This window comes from Anticarsia gemmatalis, chromosome 9 (genome assembly GCF_050436995.1).
Source record: "Anticarsia gemmatalis isolate Benzon Research Colony breed Stoneville strain chromosome 9, ilAntGemm2 primary, whole genome shotgun sequence".
NCBI lineage: Eukaryota > Metazoa > Arthropoda > Insecta > Lepidoptera > Erebidae > Anticarsia > Anticarsia gemmatalis.
The window spans coordinates 11,042,183-11,066,926 of NC_134753.1; the positions used below are offsets into that span (position 1 = coordinate 11,042,183).

The window sequence follows — 24,744 nt, forward strand, 5'->3', positions numbered from 1 at the left end:
TATTTCTTTGTTTGCTTATTTGCTATCAGTAGAGCGACCTCCTACAGTCGGTACTGTATAGTATCGAAAGTTAGACATTTAAGACTACAAACCGTTTAGCGTTGATCCGATTTTCATACTTTTTTTTCGATAGCTAGCCGGTTGTCGGTAGTCGATAGTGGTAGAAAATCAAACTACAGGTTTGTATATAAATATTGCCGATATCTAGCCGGTTGTCAAAGATACTGGACTGTTACTAATATGTTGGTTTGTTCTTGATAATAACTGAAGTGGGTTTATATTTTAGACGAATCTGAGATCCGAGATAAACTTAATACGATCATGTGGTTATGTTTGTCAATTAGATTTAATTTGCATATAATAGAAAAATATTATTTTCAGATTTGTTTTTCTGCTGTAATTACCCAACATCAAGTAATTACAACAACAATAGTTTTTGTAAGAAAACATTTAGTTTTGTTTGCCATAAATGTTTATGTATTTTTATTAGGTACATAATTTCTTACTACTATGACAAATATTAAATATTATTATTCTAGAACTAACATGGTCGTTCTCTTTTACAAATTCGGACAAACAATGGATGATTCACTCGTAGAATAATATCGGCAGTAAATGTTAAATCTTTAACCTTAGTCACCGGTTCTAGATGGTACTCTCGTAGCAGACCAGACATCAGTGTTTTCATTTCCATTAGAGCAAATTTTTGACCTAAAAAGAGACAAATAAATTTATTATTATTATTAAAAAAAAGAGAATGGTTCGAGTAAACTTGATTTTATTTGATTGTTTTAGAACTTTAGACATTTTGTTTAAAACATTAATTTTCTATGAATATTCTTCGCTAATCAAATTTTACCTAACAAACAAGAACAATAGAACCATCAATTGGAACATCACTAACTAAGCGGCATTCTTCAGAAAAAATCTAGTTATAAAATTCCTTCAGTCATTCGGAAAAAAAAATATTTTCTTACAACTAACCAAACGTTTTCAAGAAAGTATTTGTCGTTATATTATACGTATAATTTGCTATAGTATATTATTTATATTTACCAATACAATTCCGAGGTCCAGCGCTGAACGGTATATAAGCATACGGGTGTCGTGTGGCTGAATTTTCAGGAAGAAACCGCTCAGGTATGAACTTTTCAGGTTCAGGATATATCTCCGGGTTTCTATGCATGTCAGTTATTAAGATATTGTAGTAAGTATTCTTTGGTATCCTGTAGCCAGCTGTAAAAATAGGAAGATGAACTAAATTGAAACAGTACCTAACAGTGTAAGTTATTTTTACCCGACTGTAAAGAGAAGGTGACATTATTTAATAGGTAAAGTTGTAATTTTTATTCAACGATACTCTTCCTACCAGTCTTAGGGCCTAAGTTCGGTCTCGTTTCATAAGGAGACCCTTGCCCAGCAGAAGAACATTGTTTATTAAGCCTACGTCCAATGATAGGTTTTTACTAATACGTGGGCCACTACTTATATTTTGAGCCTAACTATGAAAAACGGTAAATATTTGAGTTAAAACTACTTTATCGTGTTCTCGGGTATTCTTATGCATGATCTAGATAGATTTTTATCCAATCGAAATATTTTTTTAATATTTTTTTTTCTTTCCCGAAGACCCCTCAAAAACAGGGTGTTTAAAAGCATAACCTGTTTCTTGTGCCGATGAAAAATCAAGGTTAATGCTATTTATTCTTGACGTTTTGGAACTAAATAAAGTCATTTGATGTCAAACTATAGTGTATGGTGAGAAACTAATTTATTCGATTATTTTCGTGCACAAAACAGCCGGTTGTTTAACAAGATGTGTTAGGGCGGGCATTGTCATTATGGCACTCGACCCGTAGAATTTTGTGGTTTTTCCATATTTTAAACCAGTCTTTCGGTAAACTTTTGATTGTAAATCAATAAAAATTAACCATTCTACATTTTTCTAAAGACATTTTGGGCCGTGACAAAGTTTTTATAAAAAATCAAGGGACTATTTGTTTCGAAGTGCTTAGAGCGCGAAAAACTTTTTCTGGATTTAGTTCATCTTAAAGCATCCATAAAGTCGACTGACGTTTACTTTTCGGCTCATGCGCATAGATCCTAGATCTGTGGTCTATCACGATTTGATACATGTATTTTGAAGCAAAACGATAGAATTTTCAAGCATTTGTTCGCACTAATCGGCGCGAGTACCTTTGCGAATTCTTGTAGAAAAAATATTGGCTCATTTAGAAAAAAACTTCTAAACGGAAATGTTCTCTCCAAATATTTTATATCTAAGAGTGGAAATAATGTATAGGATTGTATCGATCTATTGATGTGTCAGGAAACGAAAATGCATAATTAATTTTCGCACAGCATCAATTTTTCCGAACACATCTGGTGACCTTAGACGACCTTCAGGAATTTCATTGGTGAGGGAAAAATAATTATGATAGAACTCTAATTATTAGCGTTAATTTTCAAAAGATCCGACTTAATCACCAAAATAATAAATAAGTCGATATAGACGCGACTGTTTCTATAAGTCACGTCGAAAGTCGTAAAAAATATTTGCACGAAAATGTTAACATCCTAATACCATTTTCCCGCACACTAACAATTTTCGATCGACGATATTGAAAATATTTTCAGCGCAGATTTCAAAACTTTCTTAGGAATGTAGTAGTCAAAAAGGTCAAACTCTACGAAGAAAAAACCAAATGGGGTCTTAAACAAGCAGATTCGTCAAGGCTCAAAATATAAGTAGTGACCTAAGTACCATACTAAGGTTTAGGGTTGAGTGTATACGAATAAAATAGTATATTACCTACAGTCAACTCCTCAGTAACATATCTACATATGAATGGCACACTTGGGTATAACCGCAGAGATTCTTTGATGCAACACTCCAAATACTTCATTTTGTTTAGATCTTCAATTGTTGTCTCTTTTTTAGTATCACCGTAAATGCTTTGTAACTCTTCATATATTGCATTCTGCGAATTAAGAAATGAGATTTTCAAATTACTCTTTTAGTATCACCGTAAATGTTTTGTAACTCTTCATATATTGCATTCTGCAAATTAAGAATATTGTTTTTAGGTTCAGGATTGTATGTACAAATATACACAACCCCACATAAATCATGGCTTATTCCAATGTGGCTAAATAAAAATTAAAAAGAATTCAAAACATAAAAAATGGATACACCACTGACCTGTACTTTGGGTTCATTTGCTAAACATATCATCATAAATATGAGTGCTGTTGCAGTGGTGTCGTAGCCCTGAAATAAAATAACGTATTACATTATTAGATATCGGTCTATATATGTAAATGTAAAAATATTATTTTCCATTATCAAGTCACTTTTTTCAAAAGATAATGTTTTTTTTTCATATTTTGCCGTTAAGACGTCGATTATTTTAGTAATACATTTTTATATAAATTAGTTAGCAATGGAAAAATAGGGTGTTTTATAACTTACCTCAAACAAGAATGTATCAACCTCTTCCCTTATTCCCGCTTCATCGATTCTGCCTTTCTTTTCTTCATCTAACAAAATATCAAGCATGATAGATCTCTTCTTTTTATCTATCGTTTCTTCAATAATATTGTTTTGTTTCCTCATTTCCCTTCTATTATTTATCAACTGTTTTGTGAAATCGTGTAAGTGTGGTAGATGTGACTTTTCTGTTCCATAGCAAGTGGTAAGTTTGTATATAACATTAGATATATATAATGGTACGCTTAGTCGCTTAACAAAACATGGACTAATTTCGTGGCTCGACTTCAAGTATTTTTTAGTCAGAAGTGCTTCGTTTGATATCTTTGTGCCCATTGAAGTTTCTGAAGTAAAAGTGTTATCATTTAATAACTATTCATAAAGTTATAAATATATACAAAGCAGACATGCAGTAGGCTAAGAACCTACGATTTAGTAGAACTTAATGCACAGGGTTTCCAGTTAGCGGAGGTATACAAACCAGAAGAGGCCGCAGGCACTTGGCCTCTTGACGTGTGGGAATTGAACCCGACGCACTAGTAAAATTTTTATCTAGACAAATTGTGCATGTCAAAGTTCTATACTTATTTGTCAGTCTATAAATTAACAAGTTATTGAAACTAACAGGTCTTTTGAGTAACTGAATCATAATAATTTAATTGTGTTTTAGATTTATGTCTTACCGCACATAGCCTGAAGACTATATTGTTGTATTAGTGATATCATATCTGTTTTATCTTTGCCTACTTCTTTTTGTACGTCGTTAACAAAATTTTCAGTCAGATAACTGAACGTTCTGAAGAAATTTGTCAGTATATTAAAGTGGAGTGCCGGTGTAAGCAATTTTCGTCGCTGCATCCATTTGTCTCCTGTTGTAAAGAAAAAAGTTAAGTATAAAATACTTAGACCTACCTACAAAAATAATCATATACAACGTGCCGCTCCAATGGCTTATTTCCTTCAACATATGGGTGGGTTAGGGAAATACAACAATTTGTTTTATTGTTATTAATTACTGAATTATTAACAATTAACTTTATAAACAAAGTAAGTTTAGTATGATACGTAGAAGCTACTGTGGCATAACTATCACATTATGTGGTCCACTTGTAATAGTAGTTGTATGCTGTGAGAAAGAAATATCATATTATGTGTGTAAGTTTACCGTTGCTAAGTAAAAGTCCATCGCCGAGCCAGTTTTTGAAAAATGTGTAAGGCATGTCTTTGCCACTGTGACGTACTGATGAGAGGAGAATCTGAAACAATAGATACAAGTACTCTAAATTAACGTGGGAAAGAGACAACGTTAGAAGGGATGTATAGCGCTTTCTCTTTTTCTCGCTGGACATATTTATGACTTGCTTCTACTCACAACTTACTCTACGTGAAAATATTTCTAAGTGTTCTTTCTATGTGTTAATACGTGCTAAGGACTAAATGTGTACAATTTTAATCAAAATCCGTTCAATAGTTTTGATTTTATCGAGTATCAATATCTGTCCGAATATCCTAACATCTTAACTTCCGCATTTATTATAAAACAAACTCAAGTACCATTTAATAAATTAACGGAAATGATTACTTACCTCAGCATCCTCGGGATGTTGTACATTGATGGTACGATAATGTCCACCGCACAGTTTAAATATCCTGCTGTAGGTTTTACTCCACTCTCGCCACGCGTAGAACAATTTTACTTGAAAGTTATTGAAACGCTTATTTGGTTCATGTACCTCGCTTGTTCAGGTCAAACAAACAGGGTACGGGGATAAAGATTTATCTACTAAGCAAGACTAATATTGACCCAATGACACAGCCTCAAACAATGATATCGCTTAATCTTCTTTGATAGAAAGTCATTAAATCATAATCAATAGAAATACGTCACTCATTACATCTGATTTCAATAATAATAAACAATTGCACAAAAGCAAGTTTCGTTAGCGTATATAACAAATTACGTACCAGGTGGTTTGCACAAATCCATCAAATTCCCTAATAAGGGATATCCTTTAGGGCCGGGAATTTTAGCCATTAACCGGCCGGCGTAGGAGTAACGGAAATATACATGTAGCACTAATATAAGTGTACATAACAGATATATAAATAACAGGAACATTGTCAACGCGTGTTGTGAACATGAAACTCGTTGAACTAGTGACAAATTTTTTGGTTTATATTTAAGTACTTTATAGTGTAAATAGTTTTAAAAATAATAATTCGTATTTGGATTTTTTTTTTCGTGGGAGACTTTACAGACTTAAGTCACAAAATCTATACTATCTATACTAATATTATAAAGCTGAAGAGTTTGTTTGTTTATTTGTTTGTTTGAACGCGCTAATCTCAGGAACTACTGGTCCGATTTGTAAAATTCTTACACTGTTAGATAGCCCATTTATCGAGGAAGGCTATAGGCTATATATCATCAGGCTACGACCATTAGGAGTGGAGAAGTAACGAAAAATGTTACAAAAACGGGGAAAATGATGACCCATTCTCTCTTATGTGACGCAAGCGAAGTTGCGCGGGACAGCTAGTACATAATATTTTGCTAGTTCTGCGTAAGGGCGCCTACGCAAAGTGGCCGCCGGGTGTGAAGGCGGTTTACGCGGCTTGCTGGCATCATTTGTTTCTAGCATTCGAGCGGTAATGCTGGGTATTAACAGCTCTGCGCGGCTTGTGCCGGCGGCATTGCCACTGGCATGTGTGTAGTAGCCATATAACACTTTAACAATGATTTTTTTTTACTCTTAATTTAAACAACAAAGGTTAATAATAAATTATAATGGTTTGGCCTTGTAGAAAACTACCTAAAAAGATAGCCAGGACTGGATTATTTTAGCGAACCTACTTGTGGTGTTTCTTGTCAATTCCATCCAATAGGTTTATTTACGGGTTTCATATGGGATTATTTATTTGAGTGATGAGATTTCTTCCTCGGCTAACACAGCCGTGAGTACTACAAAAGCCATAAAAAATAAAAGGAAACTCAATATGAAACTCAAGTATTTATTGACCATAATATCAGATAACAAACAATATTTTGCACGCATTACGCATATAGGTGAAGACATGTTTTTATGGCTCTTAGACATGTTTTTGTGTTTATTTTTTAACGACGTCTCACGCATTAAGAATTGGTCTTGTGTCGCGGGTCTTTTTACAAACATACAAACAACGGATACAAAGTACAACTAGCCATGAAACAACTATCTGTGGATTAAACAAATAATTGTCCCGAGGGGGAATCGAACCCACGACCTCGACCACATTAACGACTGCGCCACGGAGATTGTCACATTAGCAAGGTTGTTCTCTTCTACAGAACCGCACATACAGCGGATGGTTCACACGTAGAATCATATCAGCATAAAACCTTAGGTCCTCAGTCTTAGTTACCGGTTGCAGGTAAAACTTGCGCAGAAGACCAGATAACAGTGACTTTATTTCTAGTATAGCAAACTTCTGACCTGAAAAAGTATACAAATATTGATCATCTTTTTATAGACCAGTAAATTGATAAATTACTTGGGATCGTCAAGAGATAGAGATTGATATTAAAATTTAAATAAAATATATACATAATAAATACAAATTTGTAAAGGCAAAGGATTTAAATTGAAAGTTGTAATTTGTAAATGTCGAGCGTTACAACAGTGAATATGTATCTTAATGAAAAATTCTGTATACTTAGTTCTTAATCAGAAAATTAATGCAGACCTCCCGCACTAAGAATTGCTCTTGTGCTGCGGGGACTTTTACAAACATACAAACAACGGACACAAAGTACAACCAGACCCGAAACATTTATTTGTGATTTATGGATCGCTCAAATAATTGTCCCGTGTGGGAATCGAACCCACGACCTCACAACGCAAAAAAATAAATTTAGTCAGTAAAATAAAGATTGTAGAAATTAAGAGTATACATACCGATACAATTCCTAGGACCAGCACTAAAAGGTATATAAGCATACGGGTGTCGTGTGGCAGCATTTTCAGGAAGAAACCTTTCAGGAATGAACTTCTCAGGTTCAGGATATATCTCCGGGTTGCGGTGAACATCGTATATGTGGACGTCGTAGTAAGTGTTCTTTGGTATTTTGTAACCAGCTGTTAAGAAAAACAATTTATAATATTTGATGGTAACTTCTTGATCTGCAAGGGTCACCTCGCGTACACACCAATAAAGGCTAGTTTCACAGTTTATGCAAAAGTGTCATGTAGCGAGATTCCCTACAGGTACCTACTGTAAAGTTTGACATATAAAAGTATTGTCAAAATAGTTCCTACGACGCCCGTTAGAGGCGCTGATCAGATTTTTGTACAAAATTTCTCGTTGTCTAACCAGTTGTCGGTAGTAGATAGCCTTGTACTCGTAAGTGTAACAGACGGACACAAAAATTATTTTACAAAGGAGGTCATTCATGCTCCATACATTCTTGTTTCATGTATGATCTCCTTTTTTTGATTACTCCAACCCTCATTTGGCTTTGGCGGACTTAAAGCCTAACCCCTCTCAATTCTCTTACTGGTACTGGGTAATATAGTTTGTTTCATTACCACTGTACTATTAATAAATATCTTACCTATAGTCAATTCCTCGGTAACATATCTAGATATGAAAGGCACACTGGAATATAATCGAAGTGATTCTTTGATGCAACACTCCAAGTACTTCATTTTGTTAAAATCTTCCATTGTTGTCTCTCTTCTAGTATCATCGTATATGTCTTGCAACTCTTTGAATATTAAATCCTGTAAATTGTAAGAAAATTGAATATGTAAAACTATTTTTTATTGCAAGTTACTTAAAAAAAGCCCTTTTTCTAGCCTCTTCTGCTCTCGGTTCCCACGGTAAAAAGTACCTCAATCTGTTTATCCTTTTGAAAACTGGGAATTTGTCCGAACAGGTTCAAGCATTTTCACGTGAAGGAAGGACAAATAAACAATGATTCTTTCACATTTATTATGTAAGTATGGATTTGATAAAAAAGCTTTCTTAATTTTAAAGGAAAGGCAATTATGTTTTTTCTCTAATTGTATGGTTAGTGGTCAACTGGTCAACCTAGTGTAAAAATTGTTTCATTTGCTTGGAAGGCCTTTGACATGGCTTACCGACTGTTATCTTGGTGGATAACAACCGGGGTGAACTTTTTACATACTCTCCGAAGCACGGAGGCACACAGTCGAAATTTCACAAATTGTAGATTGATCGCTTGGGTTGCTCCCACAGATCGTTTCGTGAGTGCAACTGGCTAGAAACCATGCTTATTGTATTCACAAACCTGTACTTGAGGCTCGTTTGCTAATCTTATAATCATAAAGACTAGTGCCGTGGCTGTGGTGTCATAACCCTGAAATTATATAATTAGGTATTTTATACATTGCACTTAAAACAAACTAACCATTGTTTTATATTTAGATACCTATTTTTAGGATTTAGTAGATAATCCGATGAGAATTTTAGTCATTATTTGTGTGACTAAAATAGCTGAGAGGTAATTCTGAATAATCTGAGACTGACTAGGTTGGAATTCAATTAGGAGCCCGGTATTTGACTAAAGACTAAAATTAGGAACAATGAATAGATGGGATCTTTGGACTGTTAGACGAGTATGGAGGGAGCACAGTGGTTAAGAAGGTTATTTTACCTCAAACAAGAATGTATCAACTTCTTCTCTTATTCCCGCCTCATCGATTCTTCCTTTCTTTTCTTCATCTAACAAAATATCAAGCATGATGGGTCTTTTCTTCTTATCGCTAATTTCTTCACCAACATTGTTCTGTTGCCTTATTTCTCTTCTCGTATTAATCAGTTGTTTGGAAAAGTTATGTAAATCAGGTAAATAGCCTCTTTCTTTTCTAAAATGTGGGGTCAACATGTATAGTATATTTAAGAAGTATATAGGCATGCACATCCTGTTTAATAAACATAAGCTTATTTCGTGGCTGTATTTCAAGTAATTTTTAGTAAGGGATTTTTCATTTGGTACCGTTGCTCCCATTGAGGTCTCTGAAATGCAAAAATTGAAATTACATATTATCACCATATCTCGAGTGCAGGACTGCAGAGTCCAGGGTCTTTTGAAGGCGTGCGTGGGGTCGAAGGTCATTTTCAGACAAAAGTATTATTATTATAATTTTCGGACGGTTAGTAGTCAACCTAGTGCCAAAGTTTTTAGTCGCCTAAGACCACTAATTTGGCTTTATTTATATCAATTATGTTTTTGTCTTATTTTTTAGACCTCGGAATTCTTTGCTTTAATTAAAAAATATTTTATTGAAATTCAACGAACAATCAACATTTAGTTTTAAAACTGATATTAATCCTCACCACACATGATCTGAAGCGTAACTTTGTTAATTAATGACGTCACGTCCGTTTTATCCTTGCCTACTTCTTCATTGATATCCTCCAATAGATTCTGTGTATGTTCACGGAACGTCTTGAAGAATTTTGTTAATATATTAAAGTGGAACGCTGGAGTCAATAATTTTCTTCGCTGCATCCATTTTTCACCTGTTGAAAGTAAAGTGAATTAAGATAAATTTCTTCAATAATGAAAATAGTTATTAAAACGCCATTAATGCTCTAATACAGCAAACTTTAGTTTTTCTTTGAAAGTTATTCTATTTGTCTGATTTTTTTCGTGCTTAATCCACTGAACCGATTTGGATGAAATTTGTACCGATTTGGACGTATACTAGAGTTTATCCCGAATACCCTACGGGAACGGGAACAATGTTTATGAACTTGCGGCAGAATTGAATGACTTGGTGTGTTTCATGGTATTCTTTGGAAACAGAATTAATAATGTAGTATAATAATTAGAGCATACCGTTGCTGACTAGTAGACCACCGCCGAGCCAACCGTAGAGAAATGTGTACGGCATGTCTTTCTTATTGTAGCGCACTGACGAAAGCAGAATCTGAAAATATAATATCAATAATGAAATCATACGAACCTTTCAAGAGAAATTAAAAATATCTAATATTATATATTATAACCATCATCTCTTGTTTTTAAGATCTCCGTACAACATTAAAATCAGTATCTAATTTCATACAAAAATCAACGCATCACGCTATTTCCTATATGTGTATTAGAAATAATAACGATCACTTGCTCTAACGGTGAACGAAAACATCGTGATGAAACCTTGCATGTCTAAAATTAGTTTAGTAGGCTGGCAAAGTCCCCAATCCGCTCTTGGCTACCGTGGTGGACTCAAGGCATAAACCCTTCCTCGTTTGGGTGGAGACCCGCCGGTTATCAAGCCACGCTAAAATTGATAACTTAACTACTTACTTCGATATCCTCAGGATTAAACACATGTACTGTTCGGTAATAGAATCCACACAGCTTGTAAATCTTGCCGTAGGTGCTGCGCCAAACTCGTAGAGCGTCGAACAAGAGTTCTTGAAATAACAAATTGTATTGTTAAAATTGCTTTTATTTCATTTATATTCATAATTTATATTAGTAGTAGGTAGTCTGTTACGTATTGTCTAGGAAGCTGTTATTATAATGTGTATAGACGTAGGTTCAATTCCACACGAAACAAATATTTGCGTATTTTGAGACATTTGCTTGTAAAAGTCTTCAAAGAAGACTAGTTCACAATGCGGGAGCTTCACAATACTAGTTCCATGTAATAGGAGGTTAGCCTATTGCCATCTACCGGGCACGTTACTAAGCTCCGGACTTCTATTGAGAATTATTCTAAGTAGTCTATGCCAAATATTGTTATAATAATAAATGTTATATCTATAAACAATTTACACAAGTCATCGTGACTTGTGTAAACTGTCTTATCTTCTTTTTGTTATCATTTTTATGTAATTTTGTTTTGGCAATTAACAGATAGAGACCTTTGGGAAAAGTTTGTTTTTTTAACCAAAATCAGAGCTTCGATACAAGGAGACGATTCAATTGACACGAATAATCTTATCTTGTATAAAAATTTCCCGAATTTTACCAAATTTTATATGCGTATTCAGTAGGTAGTTCTGAGAATCGGCCAACATTTAATTTTCATACCCCTTTTTTATTTATATGGCAAAACAACGTTTGCCGGGTCAGCTAGTATTAATATAAATAAATTATCAATACAGGACGTTGGTTTTCTGGATAAAATTCTAAAAAAAAAAACAGTCAGCTTTGACTGCCGCGGCGCAGTGGTTAGGGTCGCTACGAGGCTACCATTGCGTCGGGAGGTCGTGGGTTCGATTCCCACACGGGACAATTATTAGCGTGATCTACAAATAGTGGTTTCGGGTCTGGTTGTACATTGTGTCTGTTGATTGTATGTTTGTAAAAGTCCTCGCGATACAAGAGCAATTCTTAGTACGGGAGTTGTCTTTTTAATAAAATGAGTTTCAAGCTCACTTTGAGATAAAGTGCAATTATATTAATTCTTGATTATGTTTTTAAGTTCAAAGTTTCTCTCCACTGGTATTTAATTAAGATAAAATGTACTTAAACGTTATTATCAAATATATTTATCGCTGAATAAATACAATAGCAGCCGCCCTTCGTGAATTGTTATGACTCGGCAACAAATTAAGATTGCGAGTTATTTATAACAATCATTATCAGAAAAAGTACTTAACACCAGACATAATAATATCGAGATAAAAATGACTTTTGAAAAAAAATATCTAATTCCGTCTGCTGTTGATAAGGGGATAGCCAATAATCACCTGAGATAATCGGAATTGCAAAAAAATACTGAAATACAAGATTTTTTGGAGAAAAGTCGCATAAAGTCACGCTTTTTTTCCATAGGTGTAGGCAGAGACTTAAGAAAGCCACGATCGTTACTGACTTTCCCTTGTCCTATTCATATCCATACATCTTGTCATACGGGACCACCGGTTATGAGTAAATCGCTTGTAATTAAAATTGTTAATTACATCACGTAGTACCTCAGTTAAAAACCACGCCAATGGTTGCTTAACCTACTGATCGTTTGACCGACTGCTGACTGCAACTAGTTATAAGCGGCTCAAATTATAAACAGTGTAATAAATATTGAAAAAGTTGATTAACCGCCAGTTTCTTGTCCTACGGATAAGTATCGAATACCCTATCCAATAAATAGTAACAGCATATTTAGTGGCGTAGCTAGGTAATTTGACGCCCTCGGGAAATAATAAACTAGGGCCCTCTATTATAAGATTCAGTAAAAAAAATGGTTTGTCGATCTGGAGGGCTGCTGTGTATCTCAGTTGACAACTATTTGAAAGCCACTATGCTGTTCATTGTTTTATTTCTTTAATGATAGTGATTTCCAAATATACCGAATAGTGAACATCAATTTAACGTAGGTATATACATTAACGTTTTCAACTGAGATAGGTACGTAATACGCATAAATCATAATGAGGGTGCCCTGAACTCAGGGGTCGCACCGCCTAGCCATACCGTAGCAACGCCACTGAGCATATTTCAAACTTCCAGCTGATAAGCTAACCGATACGTCTTATCCAGGAGTGGTAACTGGCCGGCAATTTTGTATCTAAGTTGACAACCATTTTAAACTCTCGCAACTTGTACACATAATATTATAATGAACGGGTCTTAAACGCGATTGAAAATTAAAGGTTAGAATACCTTATTTGTTAACCCGACGTTTCGATCGATCCTTTTATTTTTATTTATCCTTTTAGTTTTACATTATATTATTAAATTGACAACCATTTGATAACCACTAATCAATACATTGCTTCTTTTCTAAAATGATGGTGATTATTATGTCATGTCAAAGCAGCAATGTATGTCGACGTACACTAATTGTCAACTGAGATATAACATGCATGTAGAAAGATAAATAGCTAAAAAAATACATACCAGGTGATGTGCACATATCAAAATAATTGCCAAGAAACGGGTGTCCTTTAGGGCCAGGAATTTTAGCCATCAACCGGCCGGCGTAGGAGTAACGGAAATATACATGTAACACTAATATAAGTGTACATAGCAGATATATAAATAACAGGAACATTGTCAACGCGTGTTGTGAACATGAAAGCTCTCGGCCAACTGGTACAAACGACCTTTTAGATCTAAGATACTTGTGTACATTAAATACGTACTTATTAATATTATAAATGAGTAAGTCTATCTGTCTGTCTGTTACACATTCTTGGGTAAACGTTGATTCGATTGTGGTAGTGTATGCGACTGCTGCGCAGAGGTCTCAGGTTCGATTCTCAGGTCGAGCAAAGTGCAATTGGTTTCAAATTTATATAAGAATATTTCTCAATAGTAGCCTGGAGTTTAATTTCGATCTCGATATTAATAATCAACTCATCCAATATTACATGAGTCCATCATCATAAACGGCGATATGTTTTGTGTACTTCTTATATTCTCTGCTTACACCTTTAGACGTAACGGGCGGGGTACACAACATACCACACAGTCTAAGAAATTCTCAGTCTACGAAAACAATGACTAGAATTTTATTAAAAAATTGTTTGTTGTTGGAAACTTAGTACAGAGGTGCAGCCTGTCGGTTTAGTTAGTTAGGAATAGATAATAATAATAATATGTGAATGTTGACAAATATTTTCTTAAACAATCTTATTTTAGATAGCTAAGCTTATGATCGATTGGTAACTAAGTAAGATAAATATAATATGTTATGTCAATCCAGATAATGCTTCTCCCTAATTGAGATATTTTTTATCAATTAAAACATCACTCTAATTGTTTTGTGTATTTTCGTTTATATCCTGTTTCATTGTTGTTACATCATCATCACTGGCCTATTGGTCCATCTATTGCAGATGATTCAGGTGGCGTTAGAAAGAGGAATATTTGTAACTAGCTGACCCCCGGAACTTCGCTTGCGTCACAAAAGAGAGGATAGGTCACTCCCCGTTTTTGTAACTTTTTTACTGGTACTCTGCTCCTTTTGGTCGTAGCGTGATGTTATAAAGCCTATAGCCTTCCTCAATAAATGGGCTATCTAACACTGAAAGATTTTTTAAATCGAACCAGTAGTTCCTGAGACTAGCGCGTTCAAACAAACTTTGCAGCTTTATAATATTAGTATAGAGTATAGATAGATGAGTGAACATCTGCGTTCGTGATTTTTACAATTGAAAATAATTCTAAGATAAATTAGAAAAGACCTACAGCCATTGGTCTAACCTGGGAATCCAACCTAATACCTTATGATCAGAAGTCGGTCGACCACGCCACAGAGGCAGTTTATTTTTTTACAATAAAAATATTCCACGTGCCAGCACCTTGACCAATGCTTTGGGCATTTAAAGCCAGTTTTTTAACTCGTGAATAAATTAAAAACATACTATAAATAAATATAACATTATGTATTTTTACGCAACAAACCTGTTATATCAAGTATGTAATAATCTAGCTAGCGATGTTATTAATTCTATTTTTAGTTCAGATACATTGTAAATGATGTTGGCGCAGAGTCATATTGCAAGACTTAATATACCCCATTTTTGTAGACATGATAGATAAATACGTAAGTTACAAAACCTAAACTGTTTTCTTTATTCAAGGACATTTTTAGTTCAAACATGTATGAAACCTGTAAATAAATTAATTTAGCCTATTAATGTCCCACTGCTGGGCAAGGATCTGCTACCAGAATAAGGAAGGGCTTCAAACCTGTGATATGGAGTTACTATTTTATTTAGGACTGGATGTATGAAAATGTGCCGAGAGGAAAATATTTAAAGGGTTCTAGAGGAAAAGAAACGTATTTGTAATGATATTAAAATTATATTTTTGAAAAAGAAATGTTTGTTAAAGCAGGATGCGGACATGACATGCAGTATTAAAGCCGGTAACTTAAGATGCTATTTTTGTTCCTTGTATTGTTATTAAAAATATGATAAAAATATGACACTATTTACAACGAAGGCTATAAAAAACGGCTTATATAGGAGCGTGTTATCTAAGAGACAAGTAAACCTTAATATAATATAATAATAATTAAATTTAAAATAATGAACATAAAAAATCCTTAATTATCTTTAGGTAATACTTATTTACCCGATATTAAGTTAAATACACACACCTTTCCCGCGATTCTACCGCGATCCCGCGATACTTACTTATAAATTGACGCTGCTTAACCAGAATGATAATAACAATTACAAAAACGTTTGTGTTATTTGCACCTATCATTATAGGTGCAAATAACACAAAAATTTGTGTTATTTGCACCTTTAATGATATATGATTTTGTATAAAAAACTCATTAGTTTTTTATACAAAATCATATTTCTTTCAGGGCACTACTAGTCTAATTGATTCTCAGTTTTTATTCCTTAAGGCATAATACGCGCGAATCTCTATCACTATCGACTATCGAAAACCGGCTAGCTATTGATAAATTTTATATGAAAATCTGATGAGCTCCTTTAGCAGGCGCTGTAGGAACTATCTTTGCAGTACGTTTAATAACAATTTAAAACTACAAACTCCTGTACTATCGAACAAACTGAATCATGACCCACCATGTGCTCATTTTCTAAAATACGTCTATATACACGTAGGTCGAAATTCGCTTGAACCTACGTTTCCTTGGTAACGAATTTGTTATCTGTCATTATTGCGACAAATCTTTGGGCGTCCATTATAGGAAATAATGTAACTATAAAAATTAAAATAATATAGGGTAATCAGTATAGTTATTACGCGGTTAAGGAATTTATACACAATTATGGTCAATAATATTCTAATAGTACTCTTTTATAAACACAACTGAAATATTCTTTCTAAAGGAACATTAGTCATTTGCTTCAATTACTTTGTAAACATATAAATAAATTACTAATAAAAAACGACTTCTTAAATCACAGTAATTGTCCACCTAATTTTAAAACTTAACGAAAGAAGTAACCAGTATTCTAAAAGTGATATAGGTATATTGCAATTAATTTGAACTGGTTACTGTAGAAATTAAAATAAACGTATTATTGCTGAACGTTGGCAATCACTGTATGCTGGGCAATGACTATAGTGGTTACCCTAATCGAAACGTTTCACAGATTTCTAAATGACGTGCTATTTGACATTTGACACAAATATTTTTTTTCGTTGTGAAAAGAGTTTAGACTATTAACATTCTAGATTCAAATTAAGAGTGATTTACCGAAAACGTATCTAGTACTGTGCTAACAAAGGTCAAAGTTGTCTGTAGTCATAGATACATCATAACACAGTCGTATTCATGTTTAAAACGTCCTAAGTGCAACTATGACAATAGAGATGATATTCTTACTGTTTTGACGGTTTCAAGCGAATTGTCGGCAAAATGGGTCATGATTCAGTTGGTTCGATAGTACATTGTACAATAATCTAAAATGTTGAAGATATGTCAAACTCTTGATTCTCGATAGTACCGGGAGAGAATAACGCTGTAGAACATCTCACTATAAAATTGGGGCGTTGTGTTAAATATAGTAATTCCTTGAATCTTTTTAGAATCTAGATCAGCTCAGCGGGCTTATCACGTATCTCAGTTGACAATTAGATAGTCACTGGTCAGTACATTGCTGCTTTGACGTAACCTGTTAATCACCATACGCTAAGGAAGAAAACAATGTACAGCATAGTGGCTCTCAGCTCAGGGGGGCTATCACGTATCTCAGTTGTCAAATATTTGAAAGTCACTACTCTGTACATTGTTTTCTCCCTTAGAATACTATGATTAGCACGTTACGTCAAAGCAGCAATGTACTGAATAGTGACCATCAATTTGACGTACACTAGCTGTCAACTGAGATACGTGATAAGCCCGCTGGTTGCAGCGTCGTCAATTGTTATTTCTACGACAAAACCGTACGTAAAGTGGATGTGTAGTTCGCAGTACTAAGTCACTCTTGAACACGAGGTCTTCGGGCTTCGTAATTGGTTCTAAACGGTACCTCCATAGTAAACTAGACATTACTGTTTTTAGTTCCATCATCGCGAATTTTTGGCCTGAAAATGTTAATGTAATATTAATTTTATGTTGTGTTTGAATGTTTTTTCCCCTAAACAAATCGGAACTGAATCGAAAGTCCATGGAATTTAATAAGATATTTTGCTGTAACATATTTGATAAATATCTTAGATAAACTTCTGGTATTTTTCAGTTGAATATAATATATAAAAAAAAGTATTTCAACCAATCAATCGCGAGAGGATTGGCTCAAAAAGACATGGTGAGTAGAAGATGGTGGTATCTTTTTCTTTTTTTGGAAACATTTCTTGGCAGCTAATATTTTTTTTATTGGCTGTCATATTACGAGTATAACAAACTAGCTGAACCATGCAAATTCGCCTGCGTCACGTAATAGAGAATGGGTCATAATTTTCCCCGTTTTTGTAACATTTTCTATTGGTACTCGGCTCCTAATGGCCGTAGCGTGATGATATATAGGTATATAGCCTTCCTCGATAAATGGGCTATTTAACACTGACAGAATTTTACAAATCGGACCAGTAGTTTCTGAGATTAGCTCGTTCAAACAAACAAACAAACAAACTCTTCAGCTTTATAATATTAGTATAGATGACTACTAACCTATGCAGTTCCTTGGTCCGGCACTGAACGGTATGTACGCATAGGGATGTATTTTCACTATGTTCTCTGGTTGGAACCGCTCTGGTACAAACTTCTCTGGGTCGGGGAAAATTTTGGGGTTGCGGTGAATGGCGAAAACGTTTATATTGCAGAATGTGTTCTTAGGGATCGTGTATCCGCCTGGAAAAAGATGAGACATTTTTTACTATTATTTTCTACATAGATAAAGACCGAGCGATTGGCTTACTAGCAAAATAGCTGAGTATCCCGAACACGAAAACAGATTTTAATAAGATATTTATGTGCAGCCAATGATGAAACAAACATTTAAAAAGAGCACATTGTGGAAAATGCAATAGGCTTAATATTAATTGAATTAGATACCATGTAGGTATTAAAAAAAAAAACAAATAACTCTATGGCGCAGTCGATAGTGTACCCGACTACTGATCAAGAAACCTCTTCTTTCGACTTTTTCTTATTTATATTGGAATATTTATCAATAGTAGTCCGGCGTTTGGAAGTGCCCAATATATGGCTTGTCCCCTATTAAATGCCGCTAATATTGTCAAAAGCGAAATGTGGGTGCATTACACATCTGTCTACACTTTTGGGTATACATAACAGGCGTGATATTATGTATGCATGTCAAATAGCATAAGATACTAATTAAATATAGCGTTAGGAGTCCTTACCTATATTACACTCTTCTGTGATATACCGAGCCATGAATGGCACACTGGGATAGATCCTCAACGATTCCTTTATACAACATTCTAAGTACTTCATCTGCGTGAGATCCTCCAGGGTTGTAGTCCTGAACGTGTCACCGAATATACTCTGCAGTTCCTCGTAGATTAAGTCCTGGAAAAAAAATAGATAATGATATTATATGATTACAATAGTTACTTTATAAGCTTAATTTTATTATGCAGAGAGTTATACATTGAAAATGCACTACCAAAGTAAATAAGAATTAGTAAAAGTATTTTTCTGTTACCTTTAGATTATACTAAAATGATCTTCCAATACCAATGTATAGAGTTCGTTAGGCTTTGTCTTAGCCACTTCATGCACTAGCGGTTAGCCGCGCGGTTCCAGTCTAATATGCAGAGTTATACATTTAAAATGCACTGCCAAAATAGTTCCTCCGAAACCCGCTAGAGGCGCTGATCAGATTTTTGTGCAAAATTTCTGGAAAGCTAGCCAGTTGACGGCAGTCGATAGTGGCTAGCCGCTCCCGTGGTTAACTGCTAGTGCGTAAGACAGCTTACATTTTTAATTGATTTAAACATTAAGTTCCTACTTTAAATCTGTTAGCAAAACTGTAGCTAAACGATAAAGAACTTATAACTATTGAAAGTTTTTTATTCAAACAACACATTGTTGCAGGTGTTGTAATACAACTTTTTATGTAACAGCTATGAAATTGCTAAATCAAAATTAATTGCCCTGAAGATAATTACAGAACAGTTGTAAATAATCTTTTTGTTTGCAATTAACTTAAACAATAGAAACATGATTGGTAATAAAAAACTAAAACTGAAGTGTCTATCTTTTTTAATAGATCATTGACACGCCAGTGATAATAAATTTTATATCCTGCGAAGAAAAAATAAATATATAATAATATAATTAAAATGGGGACATGAAAAATATGTGTATTAAATGCGATGGTCGTTTGTTTAAGAAAAATAAACATAAAAAATTTTGAAGTCTGATCGGATCTTGCCGCTTTAAAAGGGAAGAGAAAGGGGCCTTTGCAGTGGGACACTCAAACAGGCTAAAAAAATTAATACAATTGACTGCAATAAAATATTCTTTTTTTGTTCAAAAGCTACATAAAGGAAGTGAGGGTCAATAGTCAATAGTGTCCAAAGTTTAAATTCTGTGTTTAATATATCCTCATTTCTCTGATTATATTACTTACCTGAACTTTGGGCTCGTTTGCGATCCGCATGATCATAAAGCATATGGCAGTTGCCGTTGTATCGTGGCCCTGAAATTAAGAGTTAAAATGACTTTATTATTTTTTACTTACTTTTATTGCCTGCGACTTCGTCCACGCAAAACAATTTCTTGGATTAAAAGTATCTTATATGTTAAACTAAATAAGTAACAATCCCTATGCCAATGTTATCAAAATCTTCTGCAAGATCACAGTTTTTCTGCTACAGTAATGTGCAATTTATATACAATATATGTTTGGCATTTTTTCCGTAGTCTTTCAAGGCCCTGTAAGCGAGCGAAAGCAAGAGCGAACCTTTTCCAATCAAAAAAATAAGTTTTATACGTTAACAAATCTATAGGAAACACTTACTTCAAACATAAACGTATCAACCTCCTCCCTGATTCCAGGCTCATCAATTTTTCCCTTATTCTCCTCATCCAGCAGAAGATCCAGCATAGCCAGTTTTGTTTTTCTGCCATAAACCTCATCAGCTTCAAAGAAATCTTCTACATTGGTATTCTCCCTTAATTTTCTTCTTTCTTTAATTACATTTGTGGTGAAATCATGAAGATCTTTTAATGCTTTCTTCTCTTTTTTCGCTACTGTTGTTAGGTTGTAAACTGGGTCCGTGAAAAGCCACAGTTTGTTGGCTCGGTATATCACAGATTCAGTAAGCTCAGGTAAAGCATTGAAATACTTATTCGTTATTGGTTTTTTGCTTTCTTCTCGCATATTTATACCCATTGATGTTTCTGAAAATTAGAACAAGACTACACTTGTTACTATTGTTGTAAAATATTAATGCTAGTTAAGACGAGTATTTGTTGTTATAGCGTCAACGGAAATACATAATTTGAAATTTTCCGCTTCCTACAGACGGAAAGACGGATAGACGGACGGACAGATGGTGGGAGCTTAGTTATAAGCGGAACTCTAAAAAGCTCGGGAGCTCTAACATACGGCCTTGACTAAAGAACCTTGACGAAAAATAATGCCTTTAAGCCAAATATAGTAAAAGCAACCAAGAACCAGAGAATCTAGAAAATATCTTACCACAAATGACCTTCAAGGTCTGCTTGCTGATGAGTGGAGCCAGACTAGTCTTGTCTTTGTCGACCTCTTCTCCGACGTACTGCATTAAATCTTCTGTGTGGTCTCGTATGACGTTGAAGAACTTCTTCAAAATGTTGAAGTGGAAGGCTGGTGTCAGCATTTTGCGGCGTTGCTGCCATTTCTCACCTATCACGGATATAACTCAAAGATATACTATAAATACTAAATATTGCTAAAGATACCACAGAAATAGCGAAAATAACGAACTCATAAGTACTTTCGTTGTTGTTTCACAAAAATAGAAGCATCTTTTTATCGGCACCAATTTTTCACAGACGTCATGAGGATGAATTATTCTTTCAGCACCTTAAGCTAATGCGCTAAGAGGAATTCTCCAAAAAAATAAAATTATTGGATATTCAAACTATACCGTCGATGCAAAAGATACCTTCTTTTTTAACTTTAAGTAGAGAAGTTCCTCAAAGTATTGTCTAGTCTGGCTAGTTTATTGTTTTAGTTCATATTCTTACCATTGCTTGTTAACAGTCCTTCACGGAGCCATGAATGTAAAAACATATACGGATATGTCTTTTCATTAAATCGAGAAGACGACAATACCGTCTGTAAGAGAAAATATGTAACATGTATGGATATTTAGTTGACAGGCACTTGAAATTATATCATTTAATTATGATTACACCTTTGCAAGTTTGTCCGCCTAGTGAATAGCTGAGTATTTCTGCACTCCGAAAGGCACATAAAAGGTTTGGGTTGCTGGGTTATTAGGCCATGACAAAGGGCCTCTTGGCGGCTTGAACAACTTTGACACTAGGATGACCACAAACCAGATAAGTGATAAATAATTATAATAAATAAATTGTTGAATATGTCTTACCTCCAAATCCTCAGGTTTGTGAACAAATATCGCTCGGTAGTGAAAACCGACTAGTCTGAATAAGTCTCCGTACTTCTTCCACCACTCTAGTTGTTTATAGAAAATGTATACTGAAATAAATAAAAAATAATTAGCCATTATTGTCCTACTTCCGGGCAACGGTTTCCCAGGGTGGGTTCTTTGCATTCCATTAAGAATTGTCTTAAAAAACTTTTAGGCATACAGTGTCTCATCGCGTGGTTTTACTTCACTGTTAGATCAACAAAACATATATCTAATGCACATAACTCCTAAAAGTCATTGGTGTGATGTCTTGGTTCGAACCGTCGACCACTTGCGTGTGAGTCAAAATCTTTGACCACTTAACTATAGAACATAGCTAATTCTAATTGCAAAAAAAAAATTAAAAAAAATCTAATTAACAATTGGGTTCATAGATACAATCAATTTAATATTCATGAAGTAAATATTAATAATTGAATATGCTGATTTATGTTTGTTTGAATCACGAATATAATTAAAAAGATTTGAATTTACCTGTTCAAAGTAAAGATATTAAATTTGAATCATGTTAGAAACACTATACACAAATTATGACAATCATTTTTAAAACTGTTCTGTAACCTATCTGTATTAATAAAAATATCAGTAATAATGAAAAGTTGAAGCGTTTGTTTTTTTGGACGCGCTAATCTTAGGAACTGCTGATTGAAATTGATTTTTGTTGCTTAGTCTATTATTTTAGGAAAAAACTTGCAACTGAAAACGAAACTCACGGGCGACCGCTTGTTGTACAATGATAATAGCCAAAAATATAAAAAACAAACTAGTTTTAGATTTTAAGCACTATTATTTTGATTACGTTAAGTACTTCCTTGCATTAAGTTTTTTTTATAATTAAAGAAACTAAATAATAAAATATGCGATTTCGACTTAAAAGTTAAAGACCAGACTTTGCGGCTTGAAATTGCAAATTCCAGTGTGAATTTAAACGAGATATAGATTATACCAAGATATTAATATTATTTTCGAATCGGCAGACGGTAGACTAAATAAGTATCGTTATAAATTTATTTTATTTTGTATTTCTTTATTAAATTCAAGCGTTAAAAACAATATTTTAGGGTAATGTCAAAGAAACTGTCAGTATAATATTATTTCGCTTATTTCCTTCATATTATTAAGAAACACAGTAATATTATTGACATCAATCAATTCTATCAATATAATAATTATATGTATAGGTCCCAAGCCGTGATGGCTTAAATGCCTAGCCTTTTCCAAAAGCACTAGGGTAATTATAAAAAAAATATTCTTACCTGGATCACCCTGTATTTCCCACACATTTCCAAAGAAAAACATTAACTTAGGTCCTTTTAATTTATTGATCAACCTAGGACCTCTACTGTACCGATAATATAAATCTAATAGTATAATAAGTAGACAAAACAATATTATAATGAGTAAGAACATTGTTGCTGCAGCGACGATTGTGAAATAACTGAATAGAATTAATCAACGATCGGTGTTATCAGCCTCGCTTTGCTGGAGATCCGTGCGACACTAACGAGGGTTAATATTAGGTCGGGGAAAAAGTATTTTCGAATTATAGTATGTATGAACTTGTATTAAAATCTCTTTGGTCTCAAGAATCACAAATGAGTATACGGTTCATTAGGTTTCTTTCAGTGAGCTCGAGAGGTACCCAAATATCGAGCTTTTTTGTGTACAGAAAAGATTTTATTACAAGTTCATACATACTATAATGGTTTAAGCGGTCACCTCGCCGCAACAACCGTAGCGCCACGTGTGGTGGGTTCGAATCCCACCCGGGACAAATCTTTGTGTGATGAGCACGAGTATTTGTTCTGAGCCTGGATGTTAATGTATCTATATAAGTATGTATTTAGAAGTATTTAAGAATGTTTTTCAGCTCTTTGGTTACCATAGTACAAGCTCTGCTTAGTTTGGAATCAAATGACCGTGTGTGAGTTGTCCAATAATATTTATATTTATATTTATTTAATATTTTAATATAATTAAAACCTATATCTATTAATTTCAACTTTATACTTTCGCGTTGCCTGGTTATAATATGGAGCATTGACTGATTGGGTGGCGAAGACAGTAGTGTATGCAACAGGTAACTGCCACATTGAGGTCTCGGGTACAAGTTCTATGCCTCGGAGAGTACCTAAGAAGTCCTACACCGCTGGCCCGTTTACCCGACAACCGGCTAGCTATCGACAAAATTTGTATGACAATCCAAGCTGCGCTACGAGCGGGTGCCGTAGGTACTAATTGTTAATACATTTTAAATGTCAAACTCTCGATACTCGATAGTACCGACTATAGAAAATCACGCATCTAAAGCGCATTTATCGGAATCGCATCTTATAATTATAATGATGCGTGTTTGACAGCAAGGCGAAAGGCGACGCACAGATAAACGAAAGCGAACAGTTTCTCAGTTGATTAGTAATTAATTAATGAGCTGTGTACGACGCTGAGCTTTATAATATAATTACTATATCAATGAATTTTAAAAACTCATTACAATTTAAGACACTCAAGACACGGCAGCTACTTGAAATACTGGAATTGAGTTTAATATACGACGTTGTAACAATCTATAATGCTACGAGTTAGAAGGAAATCTGGAAAATCGAATGCCGATGAATTTGATGCTGAAACCCTCTTACAAAACATAAGTTTCTTCAAAAGAAATTCGTAAAAAATATAGATCTATTTAATTGATGTAAAGTAAAAAGACGGGTCTCTATAAAAACCT

The 24,744-nt window shown here is 34.2% G+C and overlaps 2 protein-coding genes across 2 annotated transcripts; both read right to left on the minus strand.

Moving 5' to 3' along the window:
• Positions 1-511: 511 nt before the first annotated feature.
• On the minus strand, positions 512-13,574 carry LOC142975269 (cytochrome P450 4c3-like). The gene is made up of 17 exons (XM_076118009.1): positions 13,350-13,574; positions 10,806-10,915; positions 10,335-10,425; positions 9,830-10,015; positions 9,147-9,508; positions 8,781-8,849; positions 8,082-8,250; positions 7,426-7,605; positions 6,799-6,963; positions 5,077-5,186; positions 4,656-4,746; positions 4,174-4,359; positions 3,473-3,834; positions 3,203-3,271; positions 2,813-2,981; positions 1,057-1,236; positions 512-711 (listed from the first exon to the last, which is right to left on the minus strand). The coding sequence occupies exons 1-17, from the start codon at positions 13,501-13,503 to the stop codon at positions 542-544; spliced, it is 2,823 nt and encodes a 940-aa protein (XP_075974124.1). The 5' UTR covers positions 13,504-13,574; the 3' UTR covers positions 512-541.
• A 1,337-nt stretch (positions 13,575-14,911) lies between these two features.
• LOC142975227 (cytochrome P450 4C1-like) lies at positions 14,912-23,459 on the minus strand. Its single transcript, XM_076117959.1, has 9 exons — positions 23,273-23,459; positions 21,954-22,063; positions 21,589-21,679; positions 21,059-21,244; positions 20,375-20,757; positions 19,985-20,053; positions 18,750-18,918; positions 18,055-18,234; positions 14,912-17,468 (listed from the first exon to the last, which is right to left on the minus strand). The coding sequence occupies exons 1-9, from the start codon at positions 23,424-23,426 to the stop codon at positions 17,302-17,304; spliced, it is 1,509 nt and encodes a 502-aa protein (XP_075974074.1). The 5' UTR covers positions 23,427-23,459; the 3' UTR covers positions 14,912-17,301.
• Between the last annotated feature and the right edge of the window lie 1,285 nt (positions 23,460-24,744).

Coding starts and splice junctions, on each gene's coding strand:
- LOC142975227 (XM_076117959.1), bottom strand. CDS start 23,426: ATGTTCTTACTCATTATAATATTGTTTTGTCTACTTATTATACTATTA. Junction 18,235..18,749: donor CACAGAAGAGTGTAATATAG/GTAAGGACTCCT, acceptor ATCTTTTTCCAG/GCGGATACACGATCCCTAAG. Junction 17,469..18,054: donor CGGACCAAGGAACTGCATAG/GTTAGTAGTCAT, acceptor TAACATTTTCAG/GCCAAAAATTCGCGATGATG.
- LOC142975269 (XM_076118009.1), bottom strand. CDS start 13,503: ATGTTCCTGTTATTTATATATCTGCTATGTACACTTATATTAGTGTTA. Junction 10,426..10,805: donor TTAATCCTGAGGATATCGAA/GTAAGTAGTTAA, acceptor TTATATTTTCAG/ATTCTGCTTTCGTCAGTGCG. Junction 7,606..8,081: donor TACCGAGGAATTGACTATAG/GTAAGATATTTA, acceptor TTTTCTTAACAG/CTGGTTACAAAATACCAAAG.